A 27931-nucleotide genomic window follows, 5' to 3' on the forward strand; every position below is an offset into this window, starting at 1 on the left:
TATATTTTTATGTAAAAAATAAGTTACATGTTGCAAACAAGAATAGAAATTGTAAAAATAAATATAATGTTTCTTTTAAGACCAAAATAAGCATTTGTTTCACTTATGAAATGCTCTGGCTGATCAGTTTCGATTTCGCTTATTCCTCAAATCCACAGATCTCAAACTTTAGTACCAAACAATTGTTCAAAATTCTTGGCTAATGCAGGGTGGTAAAAGAGAAACCGAACTCAAAGCAAGTGAAGAACACATGAAATGTTAGACGATATTATATCGAGTGGCCCCATACAAAACTGAACTGAATATAGGAGACTTCACTTGCTTTGGGTTCGGTTTTTATATCGGGCTACTCAATATATGGAAATGTGCTATAACTTAGTAAGATTATACAGTTAAATTAAATTTATAGATATTTTTATTTGTCTTTGTTTAATTTTATTTTGAATTCAAAACCGCATGAAAAATACTAATATGTATTTCATTGTATAATGTAAAAATATTCAAACCTCTAGCCTAAATATCCGTCTGAGATAAAGCATAAAATGAAAATAAATTTGTTTAATTAATTTCAAAGATTAAAAATTTTGTTTCTGTTGCAAAAGGAATTAAATGCATCACACAGTTTCATCATAATGCTATATTAGACAAATTTATATGTTTGCTAAGAGTATTTAATAAATAAAATAACATAAATCTGAATTTAGATTTTTTAATAAAATAGAGTGCTTATGCACTGTATTTTATTGAAAAATCTGGATTCAGATTTTAGCGAAAAAAGCAATTTTATTTATTTATTATAATTAAATAAATAAAATCTCTTTTTTTTTTCAGTTATTTCCACACATAGAGGTTTTCTTTGTAAAAATATCTGATGTGCATACCACATGACTTGCTTGGCGGAATATTAAATTATACGCATTTTTTCTTGCATTTCATTTAAACTTATTGGATTGAATTAAATCTACTCCGTCGATAGCGCATAAACCACAATAGAATAAATGCACTCTTTAAAATTCATTATATTTGTTTACCATAGCGACATTCTGTTGCTAGGTTCACTTAACAGCGTTATATTTCGTTCATATTATAATTCAAAACGCACAAAATTTATACCATTTGAAGAATTATCTAATCGTTGCCACATGTTCTATTCAAATACTATAATAAATCTAGAACTTTGTATAAAAGAAATTAAGCAAACGGAAACAACAACAACAAACAAACAAACAAACAAAATCACAGATGATTTAGTATAAAATATCTATATTAAAAATCACGAAGTAAATCTTAAACACTTTTTGTTCCTCGAAAAAATTCCAGAAAGGATTAAGTATGATTTAATTCGCAATAATAAATGAAGGCGTTATCTTTGTTGTTGCGAAGCTTAGTCTCTCTAGATTGGCAATAAATCTACTATTCTTCTATTTCAAATGTAAACAAATATGTCCGGCATGTTATTTAAAAATTAGGCTTAACTGTACTTAAACAGCTTTTAAATTGTTGATAATTGTACAAATACTTTTTACAGATTTTCTAAAGGCAAAAATTCTTAACCGGAAGATATGAAAAACATAATTCAATCATTTTTAAAGCAAAAAATGCACAATTTACAAACATATAAGAATAAAAAAACTGAAATCACTGAGCCGGGTAACAGAGTGGATATATATATATATAAATATATTTATATACGTTTGGTGCGGTCGATTGCAACCTCGTATACCAAAATACGAGGTGCAAATCTGCATGTTATAGCAGTCCTATATACAAAATTTCAACGTTCTTGAGGCTACTCGTTTTTGAGTTATGCGAGAAACGTACAGACAGACACCACGAAAAGTTCTCTTCAGAATTCATTTTAAAGCAGTTTTATAATTTTTTTTGGAGGAAAAGAGTCTTTCATTCTGTCCTTACGTACAGATGTTACGTAAAAACATCGTTAAATTGCATACGATAGAGGTCAAAATGGATAATTTTGTTGAAATATTCTGCCTGAAACTTTTCGCGTTTACGATACTTCCTTTAACCTTGTTCAAGGAAGTAAAAATGATTGAAGTGAACTGTGTATTAGAAATGGTTGCCATGCAGACCAACCCTTCTTTTTGGTAATAGTTAAATTAATACGAAGAAATATTACGTTCTTTAACTATCAAATGTGCTGTATATTGTTTCATATGGTATAAAAGTCTTTTGCCATTACATCAGGCATTTGCTACTGGAACTTGATGAATAAAGTACAAATAATATTCAAATTAATACATACTCATTTTTTATGTTACGTTTTCGAAGCTGTAAAAATGAATAATTGGTTTTCCACAGGCGTATTTCCCTCATATTGTCGAAATACGTCCTGTAAGTAATGTGGAACTGGAAAAGAATTAAATTATTACGAAGAGAAAAATAGATTTATATTTTAAAAGTAAAAGGACAAAGTAATTGATATCTAGGTCTTACATCTGAGTACATATCGGAGAGATAAGTATCATTCAAAAGCTCTGCTTTATATCCAGTACGTGCTTTTATAGATCGAGCCTGTAAGACAGTAAAATTTAGTATTTTCATTCTCTAATATTATCCAAATATTCTAGCAAATATCAACTTTTAAAATACTTAAAACTCTTTGAGCCAAACTTCAAGAAAAATACGGAATATTCGCTAATATATAACTGTATTCAAAACAAATCAAGCCATCATTTCCTTAAATATTGTTCTTAAACATGTACAACCAGATGTTCTTTTATAGCTCAAGCCTATAATACAAAAAGAATTAGTAATTCAGCTGCTTAATATTATCCAAATATTCCAGCAGTTATTACTTTTAAAATACTTAAAATTGTTCATGCCAAAATTGCAGAACTTTCGGAATATTCGCTAATATATAACTGTTTTAAAAAAATCGAGGCATAATTCTCTTTAATATTGTTCTTAAACATGTACTCCTAGATGTGCTTTTATAGTTCAATTCTATAAGACCAAAAAATTTAGTATTTTCTTTTTCTAATATTATCCAAATATTCTATCAGATACCAATTTTAAAATACTTAAAACTTTTCAAGCCAAACATAAAGAACATCTGGAATATTCAATAATATATAACCGTATTTAAAACAAATCGAGACATTATTTCGTTGACATTATTTTTAACATGTACTCTCACTTGCTACTTTGAGAAACTTGTAAGAGTACATGTTATTTTTAACATGTACTCTCACAAGTTTCTCAAAATGTCACAGAATTTTTAAGGAGTTTTTTAACCTCGCTATCGCTGCAAGGTTTTATTAATGTAGAGGAAGAATGTGATTAATTATTCTGGATTAGTGTGTACATTTGTAAAATAGTTGAAGTTCAGGAGGAAACTCGACACTGCGCTATTCTCCGCCGCAATATTTCCCATAAATATTGTATCAACATTAGACTCAATGAATGTATTGGCCAATCTACTCAAATCATTATCTTCAAAGTAAAGATGTTCGTCCCCAAAACGAGCTAGACAAAATTGAGCACTGTCGTGTACTAGCCGAAAATCTATTCCACTAGTTCCAAGGGAAGACCGAATATTAGGCATCTGGGTTCTACTAGGAACTGTTGCAATAACATAAAGCTTTGCGTATTCGTTAGTAATAATACCACCTCACAAGAGCCAATTGAGCTTTTATTGCACATTTCACGACAGATGAGATTTGTTGATTGTCTCCACATAAAAAATTAGTGAAAGGGATTATATAGGCGATATATTTTTTAGCGATATATGATTTACTCCAGATACCAAAATAAAGATACTTCACTGGAACAAGTCTGAGAAGTTGTCGCAAAAGATATGCCATCACATATAGGGGTTTAAGGTTGTTTACATATATGTTAAAGATAAAACGACATAGATTGCACTAACAGACGCAGTAAAATACGGAGGGAAGTTTCTTTGGTGCTCTAGAATTTGGGAAAGATGCTAAATCTAATTGTTTAATTCGCGGTTTAGAACAAAATACGGGAAGTGAATATGTTTCTGACACAAGTTATTCCTAAGTTCCTTTTCTATGTTAGAATTCAGACAAGAAAAGAACGTTCTATTGCAAAGCTTCAAATAAAAGTACATGTTATTACTTGAGAGTTTAGAGTACGTTGTTAGTAAAACACAGATAAAATTTAATTACTGGAAAATAACAATACACTAATTTCTGAATATGAAATGTTTTAAAACTAACAACAGAGAAGTAATATGTTTTCTTAGTTAAATCTCTGGCTTTCTAGCCAACATTTTGCATTAAATTGTTTAATACTTAAGGGTTAGCAATGGGGAATTTCACGAAGAACATCTTAAAAGAGATTGACTTGCATTTTCATTCTACAATTTTTTACACTGAATACAGTATGAAGTTCTACATCTTTTTACACTGATTACTTATAATACTGTATGAAGTTGTAGAATCCCTTGTCCCAAAAATATCATTTAACTTGTTTTTGTGAGGTTGTCTTAAAACTAAATATCGCATCATTAGTAAAACCTAACAGAATATACTTACATCTTTTGTTTACAGAATTTTGAATACGTCTATCTCAGTTTCCAAAGAGATCAGCTAAAAACATTTCGTATCCCCCCCCAGCTATTCGCTTGCTGGTGAGAATACACTGCAGTGTCTCAGCGTGCCGCCATTTGTTGGGAATGCTGGTCACCACAAATACATGACAGCAAGTCTGAAGCATCGAGCGCACAAAAGGTTTTCCGTTAGAGTGCTATGACGTCTGGGTAGGTGACAAGTTCTGCATATTGTTCGAGAGCCTTTGCACGAATTCTAAAGGCTCAGTGCTGCTCTGAGTAGATTGAACAAGAAATTCTCAGGGAAGACGTTTAGTGGAACTGTACACCAACTCTGCGGTAATGCATTTTAAAACAGGTTTGAAGGCTGATCGTAGTCCTGACAGGACTAACGGCAAAGATTCTGTCCACTGGTTGTTATTATGGCATCTAATCAGGAAGCGATAAGATTACTTAACTAAGCGATTGCTGTAGATGGTGCGGAATGGTCGATAAGCGCTTTGAATGGTTGATATGCAAAAAGAGCGGAATGAAATTATCTCAACTAGTGGATTATTACTGTACAGTCCCCGCCAAAACTGAATAGCCAACACGAGATAAAGGTACGAGCAAACAGTTTCTACAAATATGTCGTTGATAGGAAACGCTTCAGGTTATTGGCTGAATCGGTCAGTACACGTAAGTAGGTACTGAAACCACTCGGTCAGAGGTAGCGGTCCGACAAAGTCTAATTGTATGGTCAAATATTGTGTCTAATAGCACAGAAAATGTGTTGATTTCACGATTTCTCCTCGGAGAGTAGCTGGGACTTATGGACGAACTCCATTATAACTTGTGTCACAGAGAATTTCTAACCTAGGCGAGATCTTAAATGAATTATGCTTTAAAGAGTATAGTGTTGTTCCTCGGATGTTTTGGCTCAAAATCAGTTTGCTGGTGTTTTGCAGTCTTTATATTCCATTCGGTCTAACTTACTTATCTGAGACACTGCATCACCGAGTACATTATCCACCCCAAAAATGCGCTTGATGTTTTCGCCGTACTGAGCTATAAAATCCAAAAGCTTAAGTTGTCGGGGGCGACGTGGAATCAGATTTTTTTCGAAATACTTGAGTTAAGAGTTTGTGATCAGCGTAGTTTATAAAACTTTGTCCTTCCAGACTGTGGTTTAAGTATACTACAGCAGAATAAACGGCTATAGATTAAGCGGCTATAATTTTACTCTACTTGCGAAAGTCTTCAGGAAAAAATGCTAGAGCTTGAGAGCCTTGAAGCGCTGAAGTCGATATAAGGGCGAAATCTGAGGCATCGGTCATAAGGAAGAGTAGCTGATTCGAAGCGTGAAATCTGAGAGTTGCTGTATGTTCAGGATCAGTTTTACACTTCTCAAAAGCAATAATCGCCTGCTCGTTCCACTAGACAGATTGCTTGTCGTTCGTTTTTGAAGCATCCAAGAATTAATTAAAAGGAGCCTACTTATTAGCTCCTTTTCGCATAAATCGTCTGTAGAGTTTACCAATATTAGAGAATGGTGGAGTTGGGAAATAGTTTCAGGTTTTGGAAATTTTAGTTTTTTTACGTGATTTTACACCAGAAGCAGTTACAAGACAAGCCAAGAAGGATACAGCGTCTTAGATTATAGATACAGCATATAGATAATAAGAGCAGATAAATATACAGCTATTAGATACAGAATACAGCATGTAGATTTGTCTAATGCACAGATAGCGGGATTAAAGTTTAAAGAATGTAATTTTAACAGGTCAAAAACTAGCTTTACGTGAAGAAGCTATTTTTCATCAGTGGTAGATGCAACAAGGTTGTAGAGATATTAGGTTAATTGGAAAAGCCGGAGAGATGAAAAATGAGCAAACGCCTTCGCCGGGAATCGAACCACGGACCTCTGGAATACCGGCCCAGCGTGCAGAACCACTACACCACGAAGGCACGCTAGGAAAGCGGGAGAAATACTTTATATACTCCTGTGGTCTGGTGTTTGCTAGATGTTCAAACTGATCTTATATACTTCCCTTTTTAAAAGGCGACTGAAGTTTTTAGAGGACCCAATCGCCAAATCTTGGGTACACCCAACACCCTTTTAGTTCGAGCGCCACTGTAGAGACATTGGGATTTTTTTGGAGCAAGAGAGATGAAAAATTAGCAATGGCCTTCGCCGGGAATCTCACCATGGACCTCTGAAATAGCGGCTCAGTTTGCTAACTACTGCACCACGAAAGCACGCTAGGAAGGCGGGAGAAATACCTTATGTACTTCCCTTTTTAAAGGGCGACTGGGTTTTTAGGGAACTCAATCTTCAAATCTTGGGTGAGGAGAATCATCATCCAACACTCTTTTAGTTCGAGCGCCACTGTAAGGACATTAGATTAATTGGAAAACCCGGAGAGATGAAAAATGAGCACACGCCTTCGCCGGGAATCCAACCATGGACCTCTGGAATACCGGCCCAGCGTGCAGAACCAATACACCACGAAGGCACGCTAGGAAAGCGAGAGAAATACCTTATAAGATCATCAAATTATGATACTATAAAATCCAAGCCAGATAATATCTGTGAATGAACCTTTGGAAAGTTCAACCTGAATTTCGTAATGCAAATTGTTGTTTTGGGCATATACTTTTGGTTAATTGGAAATTGGTGAAATGCTTGTAAAAGAGTATGGTAGTAGCGTTTAGCCAACAGTAATCACCACAAGGACTCCAACTGCTATTCGCTTTATGAACTATATGGACTAGGCAGAGGGCTTTCTGAAGTGCGAACATAAGAAATTCGAATAATTAGCACACAGCTAAGTAGCTAAGTAGCTCAGGAGGTTATACTGCGCGGCTTACAAAAAAGCAGGAAGTTCTTTAGTCTCGATACGTTAATAGACTATTGAACTTTTTATTATATTTGAAATTTGTGATGGATTAGTGAGTTAAGAATAATCAGCAAGAAATTTATTAGATTTTGAATTGCTTAGAAGGTTAAACAAATTTGTACTGAGTAACTTATCACTAGGAAGTTTACCAAAAAAAGATAATTTAATTTTTTCATTGAACAAGCTATTATTTTTAACGTATACTATCAAAATAATTTTTTGAGACTTCTACACCTATAATGGGTTGGCTGAAATCGGCAATTACAAAAGGCCAAGTAAAAGCTGTATGTACTGACTATTCGTATCTTTGTGCTAAATGTCGCAATTTTTGCATCTTTAGCAACAAAAAGAACAAATGTTTCGGGAGTTTTTGTATGTTACACAGTAGTCAGTTCCAGTGTCAGCGAGAAAATTTAATTTTGATGGTCGACAGGTCAAAAGAACGCGGAAATATAGCGGTCACAGTTGATCGCCACAGTTGTCAGGCGATCGCCTATCTATAGTTTCCCGGCAAGCGGAAGGACCATGGAGCAGTACATTTTGTTTTGCTCTGGAGCCAAAATTTTGGGCGGAAAAAACACTGATTGTTAGCTGGGTCTTTGTACTCGCGACAGTGACTACGTCATCTGTCATGTCTAAAATTATTCCTTTTGCTTGCGTAGTTGTCAAGTCGCTCTAGATGAGATGATATAAGAACTAAAGGGCTATTAATGGGCGGTAGGTATTTTTTCAGTAACAATGGTGAAGTGCGCTTTTCGTGAATTGTTGATGGTTGCATGGAGGAATTTCAATTCCCTTTGATAAGTTGAGATCTTTCATTGGAATCAGCAATAATTATCTTGTTTTCTTTTTCTTTTTTAGAACAAATTAATTTTTATTACCACAATAAAGCACATTAGCTTTTTAAATTGCTTTCTAAATGGCCAATTTTTCTAAACAGTCACATTTGAATTTTAAATTTCACTCCGAATTTCCTGCGAGATAATGTCCTTTATTTTCTCTGCAATTATATTGATTTATAGAGAAATATATAGATTTAATCTTTTCTTTTTTAAGAAAAGCAATTTATTATCTTTTTAAGAAAAGATTAAACATATTTATACATTTGCTCTGGAGTAAATGAGTAAATTTATAAGAGAAATAATTACATTATCTTGAGTAAAGAGTAACTTTGTATATACTTATAGAAAAGAGTAAATATTGTTGCGTGCGTACGGGTTCGTAATAGATTGAATGCACAAGTCTGATGAAAAGCTAATGAAATTTTCATATCACAAGAATTAAAACAAAATGCTGAAATATTTTCTCAGAGATATTCTTACAATATCTCGAGGCAGTTATATTTTAAACTACTAAAACGTTAAATACAAGTAGAACGCAATTAAAAGCAGAGAAAGCTAATCCGATCTCACCGCGAATTCACTACAATCAACAACAAGAACTAAGTAAACAACTGAACTGAGAAGTTTCTGTCGGGCTTTTTAAAGCTTTTTAATCATTCACGAGAACACTCTAGTAATTTTTATTTTCTCGAGGTTTTTGGAAAGCAAAATAGTACAATTACGAGATATCTATTTATTAAATGTTAAATGCGCGTGCTCCTGTATTTTTACTTTTTTGGCGTAGCTTTTTCTTATACTTCGTCGCGCGCAGCATTACACAGGGAAATGAAACAATTTAATTACAAATCTACTAAAGATAGAAAATTAAATAGAAAATCGTAATTATATATATTTAATTTCTTCTTTTTAATAAATCTAGTAAGATAGTAAATTTAAACAGTTTTCGTAAATCTAGTAAGGCAATAAAATTTGATCGTATTATTGAATGTAACTGTATTACTGCATTATTGTACGTAAGTAAGTATTTTTGTATCACTATCATTGTATATTGAGACTTTATTATGGTATTATTGTATGTATGTTTGATTGCATTATTGTATTACTATAAGCGTAGTACTGCTTTATTATATGTAATGCATTGAGTAGCTTTTTACCCTGCTTACTCCGAACAGAGATTGTCAGTTCCAAATGCAAATTCTCAGTAGCTTGTATATATATGTTGATCGTTCTAAATGTATATTCCGTAAACCGTTCCGTTCTACATGTATATTTCGTATTATGCGTATTCTTACAAGTATACTATTTGCACCTTTTTATGTATGTATACCAGCAGGCATGCAGTGTTAAATCGATTATAACATGTATACAGGAAAGACATTTAACGCAGCAACAGACATATTGCAAATCATGGAAAATATATATAAGATTTTTTAATTTAACAACACAAGCAACAAAAGCCATGACAATGTAGCAAGAACAATAAAATGATATAAATAATGTAAGCTATATAGATGTAACTTTGTCATCTTTTTTATATACGAATAAATGCTATCTGGCATCTGCAAGGATGACAGCATACTGAGAGGCTTGTTTCAAGAGGGCCAGTAGTCATCTTTAGCAGTGATGTAGTGATAGAAATTAAAATCGATATGAAAATGTCAGCATTATGCTGCAGACTTTTCTTGTACAAATTATTTTGTCATATAGCGAAGCGATTATTTTTTTTATACCTAATTGTAATAATACTATTATTAGTTAAAACATCATTATTAATAATATATCATTTACCTAAGTAAAGCATCAATAATTTGCTGATTTTACTTCAAAATGTAGATTTCAAAATTAGTGAATTAGGGTAATTTTCAGAAAGAGATTGCTATAAAGTACTGCAATTGTTTACATGTCTTAAAGTAACATATATTTCTTTAATAATGTAATCAACGCAGAAATTATATTTCGTATATTAAAAACGACGTTGCTTATTTTCCTTTTCATATATAAATGTACAAAATAAGAACTTGATGCTAAATCAATGGAAACCGAACGGTGTAAATATCTAAGTACTTGGTGATCAAGCTCTGTTTTGATCTAAAATTTCCAAATTATATTGCAAAATTTTCCTCTGGTAATCAAACATTTCTACCTCAGCGAATGAATTACCTTAGAGATTTAATAGCATTTTACTGAAACTACTTTTCTGAGTATATTATAGTATCTACTCTATTTTTTTTTTTCAAAGAAGTCTGAAGTTCGAAGTCGGATGACTTTCCTCGAAAGACGCAGAAACAGTAATTTTTAGGAATACTTGACGTCTGCTTTCCAAAATTTATTTTTGGATCAGTAAACAGGCTGAATGATTTTTCAATATTAAGCATCGCATCTGCCATAATATTGGCTGGTCTTGAAATATTTGAATTCATGTAGTCCCATAATCGAAATTCCTAAGATTTCCGGTTTGGAGATGTATGGGCCTATTATTTCACATTCGGCAGAACGTAAGAAAGGAGAAAAGCAAAATGGAATGATGTTTCATTTTTCACGAATGACTTTAGATTGTGTGCTTATCTACTTTCGTGGTTTGTATAACATTATTAATTAATTGATCAATATAATGTTGACTTTTGACCATGACAATTGTATGGTCTCGTTTAGTTTATTAACCAATTATTTTATAATAGCCGCTATGCGGGCAGCCTTCGTCTGGCTTTTAAATGTACCAGAAAAATGCCTAAAGGGAAGACCAAACATTAAATTTAAAAACTGCACAGAATTTTACTCTGGACAACAACTTTATCCCCCCAAAAAAAGCAAATAAAAATGTATTACATATAAAAAATTACAATGAAATAAGCAGTATCCCTTAATACAAATATTAATTATCCTAATAAATAAATTAACCAACTTCCCGTTGCGTTCTCTCGACAAATGTCCATTATTTAAGAAAAACATTAAATTTAAAAAGTGCACAGAATTATCGCCCTCATTTTTCCGAGTGGCAACGGTGCTAGTATCAGGAACAATGGCAACAGTGATATATGAGCAACAAAATGGCTGCGTGTCACTGTTGCTGATATAATGAGAGAGAATTATCGATTTGATGTGATTTAATTAAAAAACATAAAAAAAAAATTACAAAGCCCTTCCCCGGAAAAAAAAATCTGAAAGGTTTCAGATTTTAAATTAAATAATTTTAAAATGAGCATATCTTTAGAATTTTTCCTACACAGTTCCGCGCCCGCTAGAGATAAAAGGTTGTTTTTTCCCCGCCGTAGAGTGTTACCATTGCTCGCTTTTAATTCGTTGAATTTGTTACTCAGAAATTCGTAAAGTTTTACAAAATACGAAATCGATAATAAAACAAATTCGAAATTATGCCCATATTCGTAAGAGGATTACGTCACTCAAATTTCGATGGCTCTATGTACCGTTGTTTTATCACAATGCCAGAAATATACATACATTTATGCAGAAGATTTTTCACCATTTAATGTCTTAAAATATAATTCAAGACTCTAACATTGGGTGGCAACAGTTTGAAAAGTGAAACGGACATTTATACTGATTCAACGCAAAATCGCAAAACGAAAATAATAGTCCTTCAGCCCCTTTGGACTAAAAAGAAAAAAAAAAAAAAAAAAAAATACTCATTTGAAGTTTGAAAAATTCGCTTCGCTTCAAGGTGCACTGGCTCTTCTCTAGATTCACCTACGTACCAAATTTCGTAGCTTACGCGCAGCACGAACGAAAGACACACACTCACACAAAAACAGACTCTTTCTTTTATTATATGTAGAGATTAATTCACTTTCCTGTCCTCCTTGTTTCCACTTTTCTGCCAAAGTGTAAATTTCTAGCTCGTGTGATATTCATATGAGGTAGAAAGGAGATATCATTTACAGGAAGGTTTTAGAAGGTAGACTCAGAGCATGTTCTGCCTGCTCTGAGCCACGTTGTTAATTTTGAATATCTTGAGAGTAGTATTCTGCGGTGTTGCGTTATCGTCATTAGGCTTGTCATTCTGACTTTAGGTCAAAAGCAACTTGCGCGTTATTTTGTGTAGCCGTTAGACTAACTTATTTTTATTTAATTCAGTTCATTATCTTACACTAAAGCCATAAATGCTAGCTTGTGTAAGTACGAGTTATGCTTCCCGTTAACTTTTCTTGAGTCAAATCAAAAGGTTCTTAACACGCTTTTCCCTGTCTCTGTGGTACTTTGCAAGATAAAGTGATAATTTACTTTTAAGTCTTTTAAACATTTCGCACAGTTTATGTTTCCAAAAATCACGAGACGTTACACAGCTCAAAATAGAACCATATCTTCTTTATATTCCAATAATTATCAAGAACAGGTGCGCACCTTTGGAATACAGGATACTATAATAATGACAGTTGCAACAATTAACATTGTAAAGTTTGAGAAAAATGCCTAACATTTTTACTCTAATTTCGTTAATAGGCGCTGTTAATTCACTAAACGCACTTTTGTTTGAAGGTTGTTTTTCGAAGTTACTAACTGCGTTCTTGAAGTTCTTCCCGAAATTAGACTCGTTCTGAACTTCATTCATTTATTCTAAATGCATGAATTCGCATTTGATATAACTGCAACCGAATTTCAAAATTGTTGGGGGACTGTATTGCCTGGAACTGCGCTCATGAAAAGTGTAGATTGTTCTAAAATTTTTCACGCTGTTTGGCAATTTCCTTGTAAGTATTCGTTTTGTGGAGCTAAAATAAATAGCTTTAATAATAATAAAAAAATAATTGAGGATAGTTTATAGTATGCATATCGTTCTACAATGTAATATTTCTGAAATAAATTTATGGTACTTACGTACTATCGCAACCATCTTAGTAGAAGAAGCCAAATTGTCAGAAAGTGCCAAACCATTCTTCCGGCAACCATGCTCATTGCGTTCTATTTTGTTGTATTCCAAATTCCAACGGTTTTATGCAAAAAATTGTGATATTTTTGCCTTAAAATTTGTTTTAAAATAGGGGCTTGTGTCACCAGTAATAGAAGAAACTACGGCAAAAATTTCGACAGTAATAGCAAATAAAGAAAGATTCGAAAAAGAATGTAACTGTTTTATTTTTTGTAATGTATGACAAAATCCTCATTTAATAATTCATATTTGTATTTTAATTTGTTAAAATATGCTTTCTTTCCCAGTGCTGATATGTACCAAACTTACCAAGCTTACTGTATAAACATCGATACTTGTTTAACAAATTTATTATATAAATATCGATAATTTGGGAATTTTTCTAAAAAGGAAGGCAGGAAAACCCTCATCTTGCACATGCTAAATAACTTTTATATTTTTATCCGTAAAAAATTGCCTCAAAATGGTTGCAATAGTACGTAAGTACCAAATTTATGTATGTGAGTGCTTTGTCTGAATGAAGTGCAAATACATTCAAACATTTATACTGTTAAAAATTAATTAGTAATTAAAGCTGTGTGTGCATCTAAAAATTTCAAAGAGAAAACGGCAGTTTTGACATAAAAAGGATGTCTCGACGAATTTTTATCTCACGGATTTTAAAATGCTTGTTTCGATTCTCTGAAACTATCAAAGTTTTGAAATTCAACTATTTGAATTAAAGCAAAGACTTTACTGAAAACAAACTATAGATACCAAAACATTCTGAACTGGTTTTTGATGAATATGATAATTTCTGATTAAAAACATATTTAAAACTGTATGCTGTATATTATCCCAAACTTCGAGATAAAAGAAATTTGTCTTAGCTTATGATATTTGAGATAGTAAATATAAGAAGGTATAATTAAGGGTATATAACGAAAGGTATATAACGAAAAATATTACAAACTTTTTTCTTGGCTTTCATTTTAGTGGTACTATCCATCCAACTGCTTTCTTCTAAGGAACCTTCAAATGCTTGAAGGATAGGTGTGAAAATATTTTTTACCTGAAAAAAGACGAAAACATTATAAATTGTATTTGCACATCCATTTGTATCCATTTGTTAAATCGCAAACGATATTAAATTATATATTTGCACTATTTATACATTCTAAGTTAATATAATTCAACATAATTAACATGCTAAGGCCTTAAATATATAGTTGAGGGCAAAAGTATTGGTAAAAGTGGTGTTTTAATGAAACTATTAAATACAGTCAATAAAGAGGAATTTTTCTTATAGCAATGGCAATTAGGATACTTGAAATATTACGTAATTACAAGACAAGTTTAAGAATGTAATAAATTTAAGTTTGGGAAACTTAAAAGTTTCGTAGTCATAAAAACCAATGGAGACATGCAATCGATACACTTGGAAATAAAATAAGAAATTTACTGCAATAATTATTTTGTTGCGAATACGTCGTTGGTAATTACAGGTCTAAGTCTCTTAAGCAGAGAATACACTAAATTTTTAGCAAACAAAAAATTTCTTCAAACGTCACAAAACAAGGAATTTTTCACACTTGTGAATGCTGTGTAGTTTCAGTGAAATTCGACAATTCACCAGGGTATAATTATTAAAAATATTAAAGAAACTGATTATGATGGTCTTACCAATGCTTCCAATGACTGACATTTTATAGAAACTGCTATCATCTCAACAACTATATATCTGACTATGAAATTCTCACAGAAGTCTATTAAAAGAATACTGCATAAGGTATACGAATGTTAACTACAGTGTACAACATAAATAGTTTTTGCATACGTAGCAATACTGAATGCATTTTCCCTATTTCTTCAGCTTCATTGGACTGTTTTACTGTACGTAAATAGAACTCTATAATACAAGTGTAAAATTTATGTTTGTAAACAAGATTCAGTTTCTACTGCAATTAAAGATACTTCTATAAGATGAATGCTTCTGAACAAATACGAGTCTCTAATCTCCTAGTTGGTGAAAGGATCAATATTATTGGCTTCACAAGTGGCCGAATGTGTTAAAACCGCTGAAGGCTGGTAATTCGACCTGTTTTGGGGTTGTTTGATCCCAGGAGAACGGGCAGCGTGGTTTATTTTCCTCATGCCTAACATGAATATGCGCTAATTTCTCTTACAGATTCCTCCACGAAAGCTTTGCTTCTCTTCGGCAGATAGCCCTCATGTCCTTGCCGTTTTCAATTAATCGATAAGAATATTATTGACGAAAATAAAAAAATACTATTATTCCTCTGTCTCGCTTCCGTACGAAATAGTTGTCCAAGTAGCTCAGAAAATTCATATAAGTTGAACAGTTTGTGTATCGAAAGAAATTACATCATGAACATATTTAGTCTTAAGATCTTAGAAAAAGGATTTTCAAAATTTCGTTTTATTACGTTCTTTGCTGACATAATTTAATCTTCATTCATTGCTGATCTTTACATAAATCTGGGCATGGGAATGTCAACGAGGTTAGGATCATTAATTGTTTTGATTATCTCTCATCGTTACACAGTATTTGCACTAAAATCTGTTTAGTCTTAGATATTGCCAATGCTCTCCATTCCTTTCATTGATTGAGATTTATGAGTTTTTATACGTAGTATCATGTTCTGTGCATCATGGTTTACTTATATTGTTTGCATAATGCAATGCAGCTAATTTTTTTAAAAAACAAATAATGTAATGACATTAACAGTTATGCGACTTTTATTCTTACAGTTTTCCATTTCGATCGTCTATGTAATAATTTTGGAATGAAGGTTGATTTTAAAATTCTGCACATAATTTTAAGTGAAACGTGACTTATGTCTGTAAATAAAATTACGGATCTGAGTAGAGTCTAAGCAGAGAACACTAATTTTTTGGTAAACATAGCTGACATTTGAATTTTTGGTAAACATAATTGACATTTTATAGAAACTGATATAATCTCATCAACTGCATAGCTGACTATGAAATTCTCACAGAAGAATACCGCAAAAGGTATAGGAACCTGAAGGCCTGAAACTTCTGTAAATTCTCTATTGAGATGTAAAAGCCATTGAAGAAATATTAATGAAAGATATTTTTTCATTGAATATATTTAAATCTTAGCATAAACACTGCAGAATTTCAACCAGAAAAAGTCTACCCAATAGCTTGTAACTGTCCATGATTGTAACTGTCCGTCCCTTCCTAGAAGCCAACGGTGGCCACATGTCAGGCGCTTCTATATAATGAAATGGTCACCCCTTCCGGCCCTTGTAGTGGCCCAAGGCTAATAACTATTAAATAAAACGCCCGACCATTAAAAAAAGCTTTCGCGTAATCTAATATTATCCAGAAACGTTCAATATTTTAATTTTGAACTTTTTAAATCAACTTTTTTTAAATTCTAGTCATTCGCTCTAAATTGCGATTGATTAAGTTTTTTTTTTTTTTTTTTTTTTTTTTTTTTTTTTTTTTTTTTTTTAAATTATGGCAAATGTCTCTGGCAAAGGGAAAAATCCTGTAAATAACATTTCAAACTGATCTCTTGGCATTCCGAAGGTTTCTAATTAAAGATAAACATCAGTATCCTAAGTTCAAAAATATATGAAAAGAATCTCTTTGCCAAGTATAATGCTGAATAAATTAAATGAACTTTTAAACTCTGGGAATATGTACAAAAGGATACCACTTGTGAACTTTATAAACTGTGTAAGGATTATGTTAATTTTATTAACAGTTAAATTTTTAGTTAAACTTCTTCCCTGTCAAATTCTTAACTTCAACTTACTACTTCCGGCCAGAACGTAGTTTTAGATTCACGTCTGAATACATAATGAGGAGGAGCGGTATTTAACCGCGTAGTTCTACTTGCTGAGTAAAGGCCCGTTTCCACTACTGCGTATGCGTTGCGGTGCGTATGCGTTTCTCCAATCAGCGAGTGAATTCACTTTGATTGACATCTGCAATCCGGTCGGTGTGCGGTGACGGATGACATACGGATGGAGTTCAACAATGTTCAACTTCTATCCGTATGTCTGCGGTTGCGTTGGGGTCACGTGGTGAAAAAGGAGCAATCAGGTGCAGTGACTAAAAATTAATGGCGGCAGAAGTAGCGATGAACGCTCGCTAATAGGGAAAGAATGTTTTGCTAAAAAATACTTATTTCTGAATTAACATTATAGCGAGAAATCTGCGTGCTGAAAATGATAGCAATCAGCTGAATTTAGTTTAAAATGATAAGAAAAACAAGATAACTGCAACTACAGTACTTGTTCATTCAAGAAAATCAGCGGCAAAAATTATCATTCCAAGTCCATGAAATAGCAAAATTTGTTCTGATAATCATTTTTTAGTTCTGCATACTCATTTAGCTTTAATGAAAATGAATGTCTGACTATATCAAACTGCTATAGCAAATTAGATATGATTAAAAGATTTGCTATTTTTTTCTTTTGAAACAGGTAAAAACTAAAAACGTTAATTATAAATTAAATTTGATAGCCTTTTAAATACTCCAGTTCATTGAAGATTATGTTAAATTTGTATTTCCCTTTATAAATATATCTTTTTGGATAAAATATATTTGTAAGCACATGAAATATATTTTTAGCAGCCCGTTTAACTTCAATCGGAACGCCACTTTAAAAGATAATGATTTTTCCAAAAAATGTACTAAAAGCTGAAGAACAAACTCTGGTGAATTTTTCAGACAATAGCAAAGTGAAATAGGACCAAAAAACTTAAGTTTTAAGAATTGATTTACTTGATGATGTATATAACCCAAAATATGCATACGACTTACGTGTAATCCTAGCTTAGTGGTAAAGCTGATGGTAACGATGTCCATTTTTTTGGAGTCGTGAGTTCGAATCCCATACGCTTTTTGCACCATGTCTGCAACTTTCTTACCTTTTTATTCCAATTTGATCTATATTCGTGTTTTATAATTTATTTCTATTATTATATGCATTAAATATATTGTTTTATTTATGCTCTTATTTATTTAAATTTTTCCCGCAAAAAAGTTTGAAAATTATATAATACTAATTTAAAGCATATCCTGTACATATATATTTGAATTTAACAAACATTCTCTATTCGTAAAAAGCAAATTTAAAGTTAATTAAATTTAAATGAAATTTAATGCAAACAAAGAAATGATTAATTATTGCTGTGCAAGTATCAAAATCCATGAATAAATATATAATTCCAAAAATTTATTAATCCTTAAAAAATTTATAAAAATGCATAAGTGAATAATGGGATAGATTATTAATCCTAAAAAAATTATAAAAATGCATAAGTGAATAATAGGATAGATTATTAATCCTAAAAAAATTATAAAAATGCGTAAGTGAATAATAGGATAGCTTATTAATCCTAAAAAAATTATAAAAATGCATAAATGAATAATAGGATAGATTTAATCCTAAAAAACTTATAAAAATGCATAACTGAATAATATGATAAATAAATTTTTGGAATTATATATTTATTCATGGATTTTGATACTTGCAACTTGATTTACATATGCTCTCAGAATTTAAATGATATTGTATATTAGTTCGCAGCAATAATTAATCCTTTATTTGTTTGCATTAAATTTCATTTAAATTTAATTAACTTTTAATTTTTACGAATAGAAAATGTTTGTTAAATTCAAATTTCATTCCTTGCAGCAATGGCGCAAGAGAATTATTTAAATTTAATTTATTTTGAAACCCTGCAGATATATATATATATATATTTTCGTTTCACTTTTATGTGAATGTATATACATGTGCTCCGACTTTGGGATGTTTACGACTCTAAACTTTCATTCCAATTAACATGAGACAGTATTAATGCCCTAAACATTTTTTAACAAAAAATTACTATAATAATTGCTTTTAAATTCAGTCCTCTCCTGCAGAAGCGCAGGAATTAATTAATTAAATATTTCCATTTTCTTTACCTAATGTGTGTATATATAAAGAGAAAAATCTTATTTTTATAACTTCTTGTATAAAAAGAGATATGAATTAAAAATGTTTAAATTAAAAATAATATTTTATGGATTATGTATAAAATATAACTGCCCATAGTGCATTTTAAAACAAACGAGATTTCTAATAAATTATCCAGCTATGACCCTGAAGTCAGCGGTATACAAGCATAGCAAATTTTGCTTAAATATTGTGAACCTTTCCTTACAGTTGCTCTGTACTTTTAAAGTACCAACTATTTTTTAATCCCTTTAACTTTTTTATTTTATGTTATTTATTTGTTTACTTTTTCACTAACAGTACATTTTAGTTTTAATAATATATATATTATTTCATAATATTTAAGGCTTCTAGAAACACATTTTTTTTTTTTAATTTAGTTCAGCTTCTATGGAATTCGTGATGTTCATAATATGCATTATAACCTTACTTATCTAAAATTCCATATCAAATCCAAAACAAACAATATTCGCTTAAGCGGGAAAAATTCAGTCGTCGTAACTTGCGAACTGCTTGCGCCAAAATATTACAGTGACACCTAGCGACGGAAAATGAAAATATTTTACGCATACGCAGCAGTGGAAACGCTTGTACGGATGCCGTAGGCGTGTCTTCAATTGACGCAACGCGTTCGTACGCAGTAGTGGAAACGAGCCTTTAGAGAGAATCAGAGTTTCTGATTAGCGCGCGACCGCCTTTTTGGCTACTCTCTCTCAAAGCTGTTATTGGCCTTGGCTTCTTATTGGCTGTTATTGGCCTTGGCTTTTTATTATTGGCTTCTTGGCCTCTTAAGTTCAAGCCCAAGTGTCGGCTTTTATCGAACACTCCAAGACGGAGTTCTGTTAAATCTTATCTGAATAATAAAGAGTTATTTACCCTTTCATCTTGTTGTTTCTTGTTGCACGAACTCAAGCGATTATTCGCTTATCATTTCTTAAGATTCTTCACGTTCAACTGTAAATTGGCATTTACAAAGTGGAGAACTCAGCAACTGTAATAACACGAGCCAGCATATCATTTTAAGTATCTTTTCCAAAACTGCACTGGTTTATTGTCAAAATTATTTTCTGTATTGCCAACGTTTACGTTTACAAATTCTGGAGCTCTCAGATTCTTATTCACAGTGTTTTTTGATGTTCTCAAAAGATTTGACCCCTTAGAAACGTTTTTAGTTACAGTTATTAGTACAGATAATTTTAATATGGTGCTCTCTCAGTATCTATTATATTTACCTTATTATGTTTATCTGCTATTTTTTATTACATCAAAACAAATGTTCTCAGCTTAATTTGTGAAATTCAGATTGTATTGTAATCTCCCTATGTGTTAAATCGTCATTTTTAATAAATACTGGATGCGGAGTGTGCGGTGGAATTGCGCGATAGGTAAACTCGAGATCCTTTGAAAGTTTCAGATGTTCATCTTCTGAATATTCCTTTGTAAACACAACAATTGCACAAAAATTTAAACCCCTTTTTCTATTTTTTTAAAAAGATTTTTTATTCCAGACTGCATCGAAAGTAGGCTAATTTATAAGTGTGAAGTAATTTGTTAAATATGACACCTAGTTAAATGAAATTGAAGACCTTAATCGTCACCCGCTATTAGCCGCTTAAAGAAAAAAAAATCATAATTGAAATTGCTAATTGGTAAAATTCTGCTGTAGCTTGCGGTGACTATCATATATAATTCCTGTAGTAATATTTGGTTGAAGTAAATTACGTCTCATAAAATCTTGATCGTGTTTTAATTATTCTGGTGACAACCGGTTTTAAAGCATTACTGCTTATCTAGTAACTTAAAATTTAGTTCAGAATACGTTTCATCCCCATTCTCGAACGTATGTTATTAGTATGTCCTCGTTGTCAACCGGATTTTATAGATTTCATAGATTTCACCAGATTGTTAACTAAATCAAGTATTTTTCATAACTGTGCTGGATGTAATACTTTTGGTAATTACTAAGTATTAAGAAGTTTGGTCAACTTCCTAAAAGTATGTTTTCTGCTTTTTCTTTACTACATGAATATTCTAAACCTATCGTAACCAAAATCTATAACTCAGTTTTAAAGGTACTAAAATAAATACTTAGTGTTTTATTTAACTAAGCAAGTTAGTAAACTAAACTATTAAAGTTTGGGCTTAAGAAACTAGTTTACACAAACCTACACTAGACTATTTGCTGGGTTAGACTTGAAATATGTTTGTATTTTTCAAAACGCATTATTGTTAATTATATGTTATGTTGTCCCCCTTTTACTGTCGGGTGTTACTTTGAATTTATATATATTTGCCATATAATATTGCATTCTTCGGATTTTAGAAAACTATAGTGTGTCTATAATAAATCTAGCGAATTCAACGAGATAGCTATTTACCTTCAATGTTTAGTAGACTTAACCCTGTAACCTTATTCTTTTTTGCCATGTTTCTCATACTGAGGCATTTCGTATTACATTTTACAAGAGATACTGTAATTTACATGCAACTTCTCTAAATCTATTTACATATATATAAATTTGTAACACTATAATAAATTGCATATTTAATATAACAAATAGCACGAAAACTTACGTGTAGATCATCCTCTATTTGATTCTTTTCCTCTTCAAGGTGGTTTTGCAAATAGTAAGCACTTAAGGCTAATCCCGCATAGCTTCTGAGTGAAGTGAGACAGTCTTCCAAACGGGTCTTGTATGGAGGATTTTGTAGGTTTTTCCAACTATCCTCCATTATGGATAAAGATTCTTCAATAAATTTCCAAATCATATAATTGGCTAACGCCCTGAAAACAGAAAATTTTAAATTACGATGATAGTTGTAGAACGATCAGTTTTATAAAGTTCTAGTTAAATTATGTGTCTCTGGCAATTAGAAATAGAGAAGAGTATAGCGACTATTCACTGTTCTTTGTACAACGATAAAAATAAAGTCCAAAGAAGGGTTAAAACAGCCTTTTATTCACTCAAAGTATAATAACAGTTGGCCTCTCTCGGGCTTACAGGAAAGCCTCAGCTTGGTACTCCAAGCTGAGTACTTCTGAGCTCTTCTGCGGAAGTGACGGAACTTCCCATTAAACGTCGGTTCTACCTAATTTACATAAAATGCGATGCTGGAAACTCATTCTGGCAGGGAGAGTTGTAAGAGGGAAACACGATAATAAAGGAAAAGGTTTCAAAATGAAAAATAACTATTAGAAAATTAAAATAATCTCTACAAGTTAAAAGGTTTAAAGTCATTTTTCATTGTGATAAATATCACCTTTTTTTTAATCGGGGCCTTATGAAATTTGCTAAAGAATTCTTGTTAAAACCTCACACACTAGATTTAAAAGGAGCAGTTTACATGTTATTTCTCAGAAATTATGACGATTAACTGTGCTCGGAAAACTATTTTTGTTTCTTTGAACTAGGAAAAAAAAATGTAGCTTGCAATCTAGGTAAAACAGCTCAGTATACTATTGTAAAGTGTACAATCGGCCCTCTTATTGCTTTCCAGCTATTTACAGAATCACAAAGGACGAGAAATATCTCGCGGCCGGTTGAAAACTACACTGGTTATCATAAATTAAGGAAAAATCATAAAAATCACGATTACTGAAAAAGTTACATGTAGAATTTAATGAAATTTACCCACAATATACAACACATAGTAAGGTATCAAATAACATCAAAAGAAATTACCAGACAAATATGGTAATATAGAAATTAGCACATGTACAAAATGAACAAATCGAAGGTGTCAGTTTGCTACAGAAAAGTACCTTCAATATGGAATATGATCGCCTCTAGCAGCAATACAGCACATACAGCGATGTGTGTTGCTTTCAATTATGCGGACTATCAGTTCCATAGGAAGCGAGAGCCATTGCTCTTGCAAAGCAGTTGTAAGCGCGGCAAGGGTCTGAAAGGGCGGATTGTGAGCAGCTAGACGTCTCCCTAAAGCATCCCAAACGTGCTCGATAGGATTCAAGTCCGGGGATTGAGGTGGCCACTCCACGCGCATATTGGTTTCCTGTTGAAGATAATCATCTACGAGTGAACCCTGTGTGGTCCTGCGTTGTCGCGTCCTGTAACAGGAAAGCATCACCTATTGTCTCGGGATACGGTCGCACATAAACATCAATGATGTCATCTCTATAAATCTGAGCATTCACGGTTCCCATTGGAAAGACATGGAGGTCTGTGTGTCCACCCAAAGAGATGCCACCCCAAACACAGACACTGCCTCTTCCGTATGCATCTCTTTCACGGATGTTTGACGGATTCTAGGTTAGGATAACGGGTTCTAGGTTCTCTCAATATCAAATAACGCCTACTGTCGCTTTCTAGACTAAACTTGGACTCATTCGTAAAGAGAACTGCCCTCCATTGATCAGACGTCCAGTGGACATGTCGTCGTGCCCACTGAAAAAGGTCCCTTCTATGGCGTGACGTGAGCGGCACACAAATGGCTGGTCGCCTCGCATACAGACCACCTTCGTGAAGCCTTCTACTCACAGTTGACGTTGACACGAACCTTCCGGGGGCTGCAGCAAGGGAGGATCTAAGAAGAGTCGGAGTAGCGGTTCTATTCTTGCGTGCACATAATGTCACATATCGGTCATCGGTGCTCGTCGTAGCAGTTGGCCGTCCTTGGCTGAACCTCCTAAATGCCGAATCTGTGGTTCGAAATTGCCTCCAAAGTGTATGAACCACAGAAGGATTCACATTTAGCCATCTGGCCACTTCTGTTTGACTTTGTCCTGCCTCTCCATCGTCTGACAATGGCTCTCCGTCGTAGTTCTGCAGGCAAATGATGCCTGGAGGTCATTGTTACGAATTGGCTATCTCAGATTTCTGATGTCACTGTCACAGTGAAATATGTGGGCTTGCTCTCAAACATGGACTTTTATGCTCCTCGCAGATGACGTATTCCGAAAGCAGTGCCACTAATTTGCATATCACAGTTTTACTCAGCTACTCTTACTTGGCAACATATTCAAAATTTACACGGTTTGGCTTATTTTTGAGGGAGTTATCGCTAGTTTTGTGATTTTTCCTTAATTTATGATAACCAGTGTATTTCAGGCCGAAGAGAGAGCATCTGCTCTTAGTTGCTTGGTGTGCAGGCAAGCCTCCACATTATTCAGCGTCAGGTGTGCTAACCGCAACCGCTCAAGGACAAGGCGAAAAAGATTCCAACAACCGGTTTCTCCTTCTTCTGTTGCTGGGGTTCGGAGGTGTAGGACGGTCTCTGGCTGTCCTCACTCTGGCCGATGCGATGTGCCATTTTTTTCTTCTTCTCGTTTGCTGCTTCCTTCGATGCTGTCTGCTAACGCATGGAATTCATTTTTAGTGAGATTTTGAAATGAAGATTCAAGAAAATAATTACTCCAGTTTTCTAATACATGGCTGCTGCGGAAAATAATTTTTGTTCAACCACTTCATCCTTTTGAGAACTCTTTGTGCGCACGTGATTTCATCCTTTTCTGATTTAAAGCAGAAAAGGAAAAAATACCATGCGTAATCAAGTACGCTTAATTACTGCCGTTAAATTTTGACTGTTCCATTTTTACCGAGACTTTGTTTCACTCTGATGGAAAAAGATTAACAATAATTTGAGTGCAACGTTATTTTGGTTATGCGCATTACACGTGCTAGATGTTCCGATCCTGATTTTGTTTAAGACTTACATCCGTCTTTTTGGCTGATAATTTCTTAATTTATATTAATGCTTATTCAGAAATGAAGATGTTAAAGAAAGAATAAAAAATTAATTGATTTTGTGATATCTGAATTATCATCCTTTGGGGTAAGCCACTTTGATTTCATATTTCCTTTCAAGATCACACATTTCTATCTTTGTATCTATTTCTATCACATTTGTAAGCATTACGGGTTATTGCATCCACAACGCAATCTACTATGTAAGCAATTAATTTGATTTCACATTTAATAATACTTTAAAAAACACCGCCAAATTAATACATTTGGCCCCCTTATTACATAAAGAAAACGAGAATTTTGAAGAGTATAAAAATAAAAGATTTATTTTTGATTAAATACTAGCTAAATTTGTAAGTGTTTAGTATTTAATCTGAAACAATTACATACCTAACCGAGTAAATAATTCATTAGCAAATAAAGAAAGAGAAGTTTGATTTTGAAAACATTTGGTACTATGAAGACAATGAGGAAGCCTCTAATAGATTGAAAAGCGAATATGTGTCGAGTATTTACACATCCTGTTTTTTTTCCTTGTAAGAAATAAAGAAAATATGGTAATCATGAAAAGTTTTGGGTTTCAGATTTCAAGGGAACTACCAATTTTAATCACCCCCAGTATCCATTTTGATTGTTTTCTCTTGCGTGCAGACAGAACAAGATTCTATTCAAAAACGGATTGCAAAAGGATTCTAAATGGGCTCAATGGACGGGACGTTTTCGTGACGTATGTGCGTATGTACATACCTGTATGTATCTGACACTAACTCAAACATGATTAACCGTAGAAGGCAGAAATTTTGTATATTATGGGTCTGCTATACATCTAGTGTGCACTTCCCTTTTTTATTGCAATCGCACTTTCTATTGCATCTAGTTGTGCACTTCCCTTTTTTATTGCTTTACGTATTTTATTACCGAAAATATATAAATAAATATATTTCCCTCCTTACCAGATTTTTATTTTCGCAATCGCTCGTCATAGACATATGCTTCCAATGATAGAAGTGTGTTTTAAATGACGAAAATATTCTTGTTTGAGAATTTCAAATTTTGGACACTCAAATAATTGTAAACGACTCAAATAATTTTGGACATATAACGAAATCTAACTTTTAATGCGGTCTCCCGGTTCCTATACTTTTATTTAAGAAAATTTGATACTTGTTATGAAAAAATAAAAATGCAAAAAGTTTGACTGCAGTTCCACAAAAATTGAGTGGGATATCTGACTCCGAAATTTGTAGTTTTTGATGTCATTTTCAACTTACTTTCAGGGATTGGTTAATTAAGTTAGAATAATTCGAAGAAATAAATTTTAATGAAGTGTAGCAAAAATGTGTATAATTTAATAAGCCGTACAAGGAAGTCCCGTGGATTCCACATCAGATTTTTTTTAATTCTCTACTCATACGCACGGTATTTCAAAGATACAAACTGCCGCCTCATAATTTTATTTATTTTTGTCCTTTTGACTATATGCCTGAGTTTCATGTTCAAAACTTTTGTGCACCTTGAGACTAAGTCAGTTTCGTTAGTTTTTTGAAACAGCAGAATGTTAGCGATGCTGGATAAATGCTAGAAAGTTAGTTGGCTTCTTGAGCCCGTCCCGTTAGTGTTATAACTCTGAAATATTTTTATTTGTAATCAAGCTGTAATTGCACCTTAGCGATAAAGTGATGTAATTGATAATCGATGATAATGTACTAAACTAATAGCATCTCTGGTGCAAATAAGCAAAAACATTTACATGAATTGTAATATCATGAAATTCTTACGAATTTTCTCTCACCTTTTATTTGATTTTTCAAGATGAGTACCTAAGCGACGGAAAAAATTGACATTCGTAACAAGAATAGGTTCATTTTCGCCGATATCATAACCAACGATTTCTCTAAAATATCTAATCCAATCGATCTGCAAACAGTAAAAAATAAAAATAAATAATAAAACTTTTATTCTCACAAATAACACTTTTCAATGTAAATCCTTGAACATAAATACAACACAGAAATTTAGGAGGAATTTAATACAGAAAAATACTACTTAGAGCAGGGGTTGACAAATGTTTTAGGATCGCGACTCCATTTTAAGTGCTCAGGCCGTATGGCAACCCCAGATTCTTAGGAATATGCATTTTACAATATGTTTGATGCCTGTTACGCAGATTTTAAAAGACTTCCAACCCCAAAAAAGTTTTCTTTTCCTAGTTTCAAGACCACTAATTTAAAGTACTTTAAAAAGTAGGAATACGTTTCAAATACGAAAACATGCAGTTTTCCCCTCCCCTTAAAAGCTCCGTGCACTACAGTTTTTGTCTACATTTTTGTTGTCATGTATAGAAAGCTTATAATTTTTTATCCATTTTAGTTATTAAAGTCCTTAGTGTTATTATTATATATATATATATTGCTTATTACGTGGATGCCCCGTAGAGGTCTTTTTAAGGAAAAGTAGTTTGCATCCACGTTACACATGAAACCACGGAACCACGAAAATTCCCATGCAGCCAGCCCGTTCGCCGGGACTCGAACCCCGAACCGAACTACCAGTGTTCAGCGACTTTTACTGCTCGGCCGTTGGTGGGCTCTTATTCTTATATATTTATGAAATATAATTTTTCTAACTGTTATTTCCATATTTTCATAATATTGCTTTCTTAGTATTAGATAAGATTTGAAGTTTTTCTATTTTTTATGACTAATTTCGGAAAAAAATTAAAAATCCAAGCAAAAGGGAGTACTTGAACGTCCAAAAAGAGAGAATTATAGTAAAGGTGTTTAAATGTAATGAATAAACGGATGCAATTAACTCTACATACAGGAAAATAGGATAAACTGCAGGAGAACAAGACAGTGAAATCTAAATATCAAGGTGAATTTAGCAAAAATTATAGCAATAAATATCATTCAGTATTAAATTTAACAAAGCTGTTGTCAAAACAGGAAACTGAACTTTAGCACACTAATAGTTTCTTCATTAAATTAACGAATAAAAAGTTAATGAAAGTTTTGTAGAATTTTTTAATTGATGAAACCAAATTTAGAAGATTTATTGCACTATTAAAAGAGTAGAAACGTAGCATAGTTTGGAAGTTCA

The 27931-nt window shown here is 32.7% G+C and overlaps 1 protein-coding gene across 1 annotated transcript in view; it reads right to left on the reverse strand.

Annotated features, from left to right (window-relative positions):
• Window positions 1-27931, reverse strand: part of LOC118187497 (neprilysin-2-like) — a 135289-nt gene that overhangs the window by 32131 nt on the left and 75227 nt on the right. Inside the window, exons 8-12 of the mRNA XM_035357734.2 lie at window positions 26625-26749; window positions 21702-21912; window positions 14093-14191; window positions 2455-2532; window positions 2264-2367 (exon numbers count right to left, since the gene is read on the reverse strand). Of these exons, the coding sequence (XP_035213625.1) occupies window positions 2264-2367; window positions 2455-2532; window positions 14093-14191; window positions 21702-21912; window positions 26625-26749 (617 nt within the window). The remainder of the gene's footprint in view (window positions 1-2263; window positions 2368-2454; window positions 2533-14092; window positions 14192-21701; window positions 21913-26624; window positions 26750-27931) is intronic.

This window comes from Stegodyphus dumicola, chromosome 2 (assembly GCF_044657685.1).
Source record: "Stegodyphus dumicola isolate Sdum_Otavi_A_Nest chromosome 2, ASM4465768v1".
Taxonomy (NCBI): Eukaryota; Metazoa; Arthropoda; class Arachnida; order Araneae; family Eresidae; genus Stegodyphus; species Stegodyphus dumicola.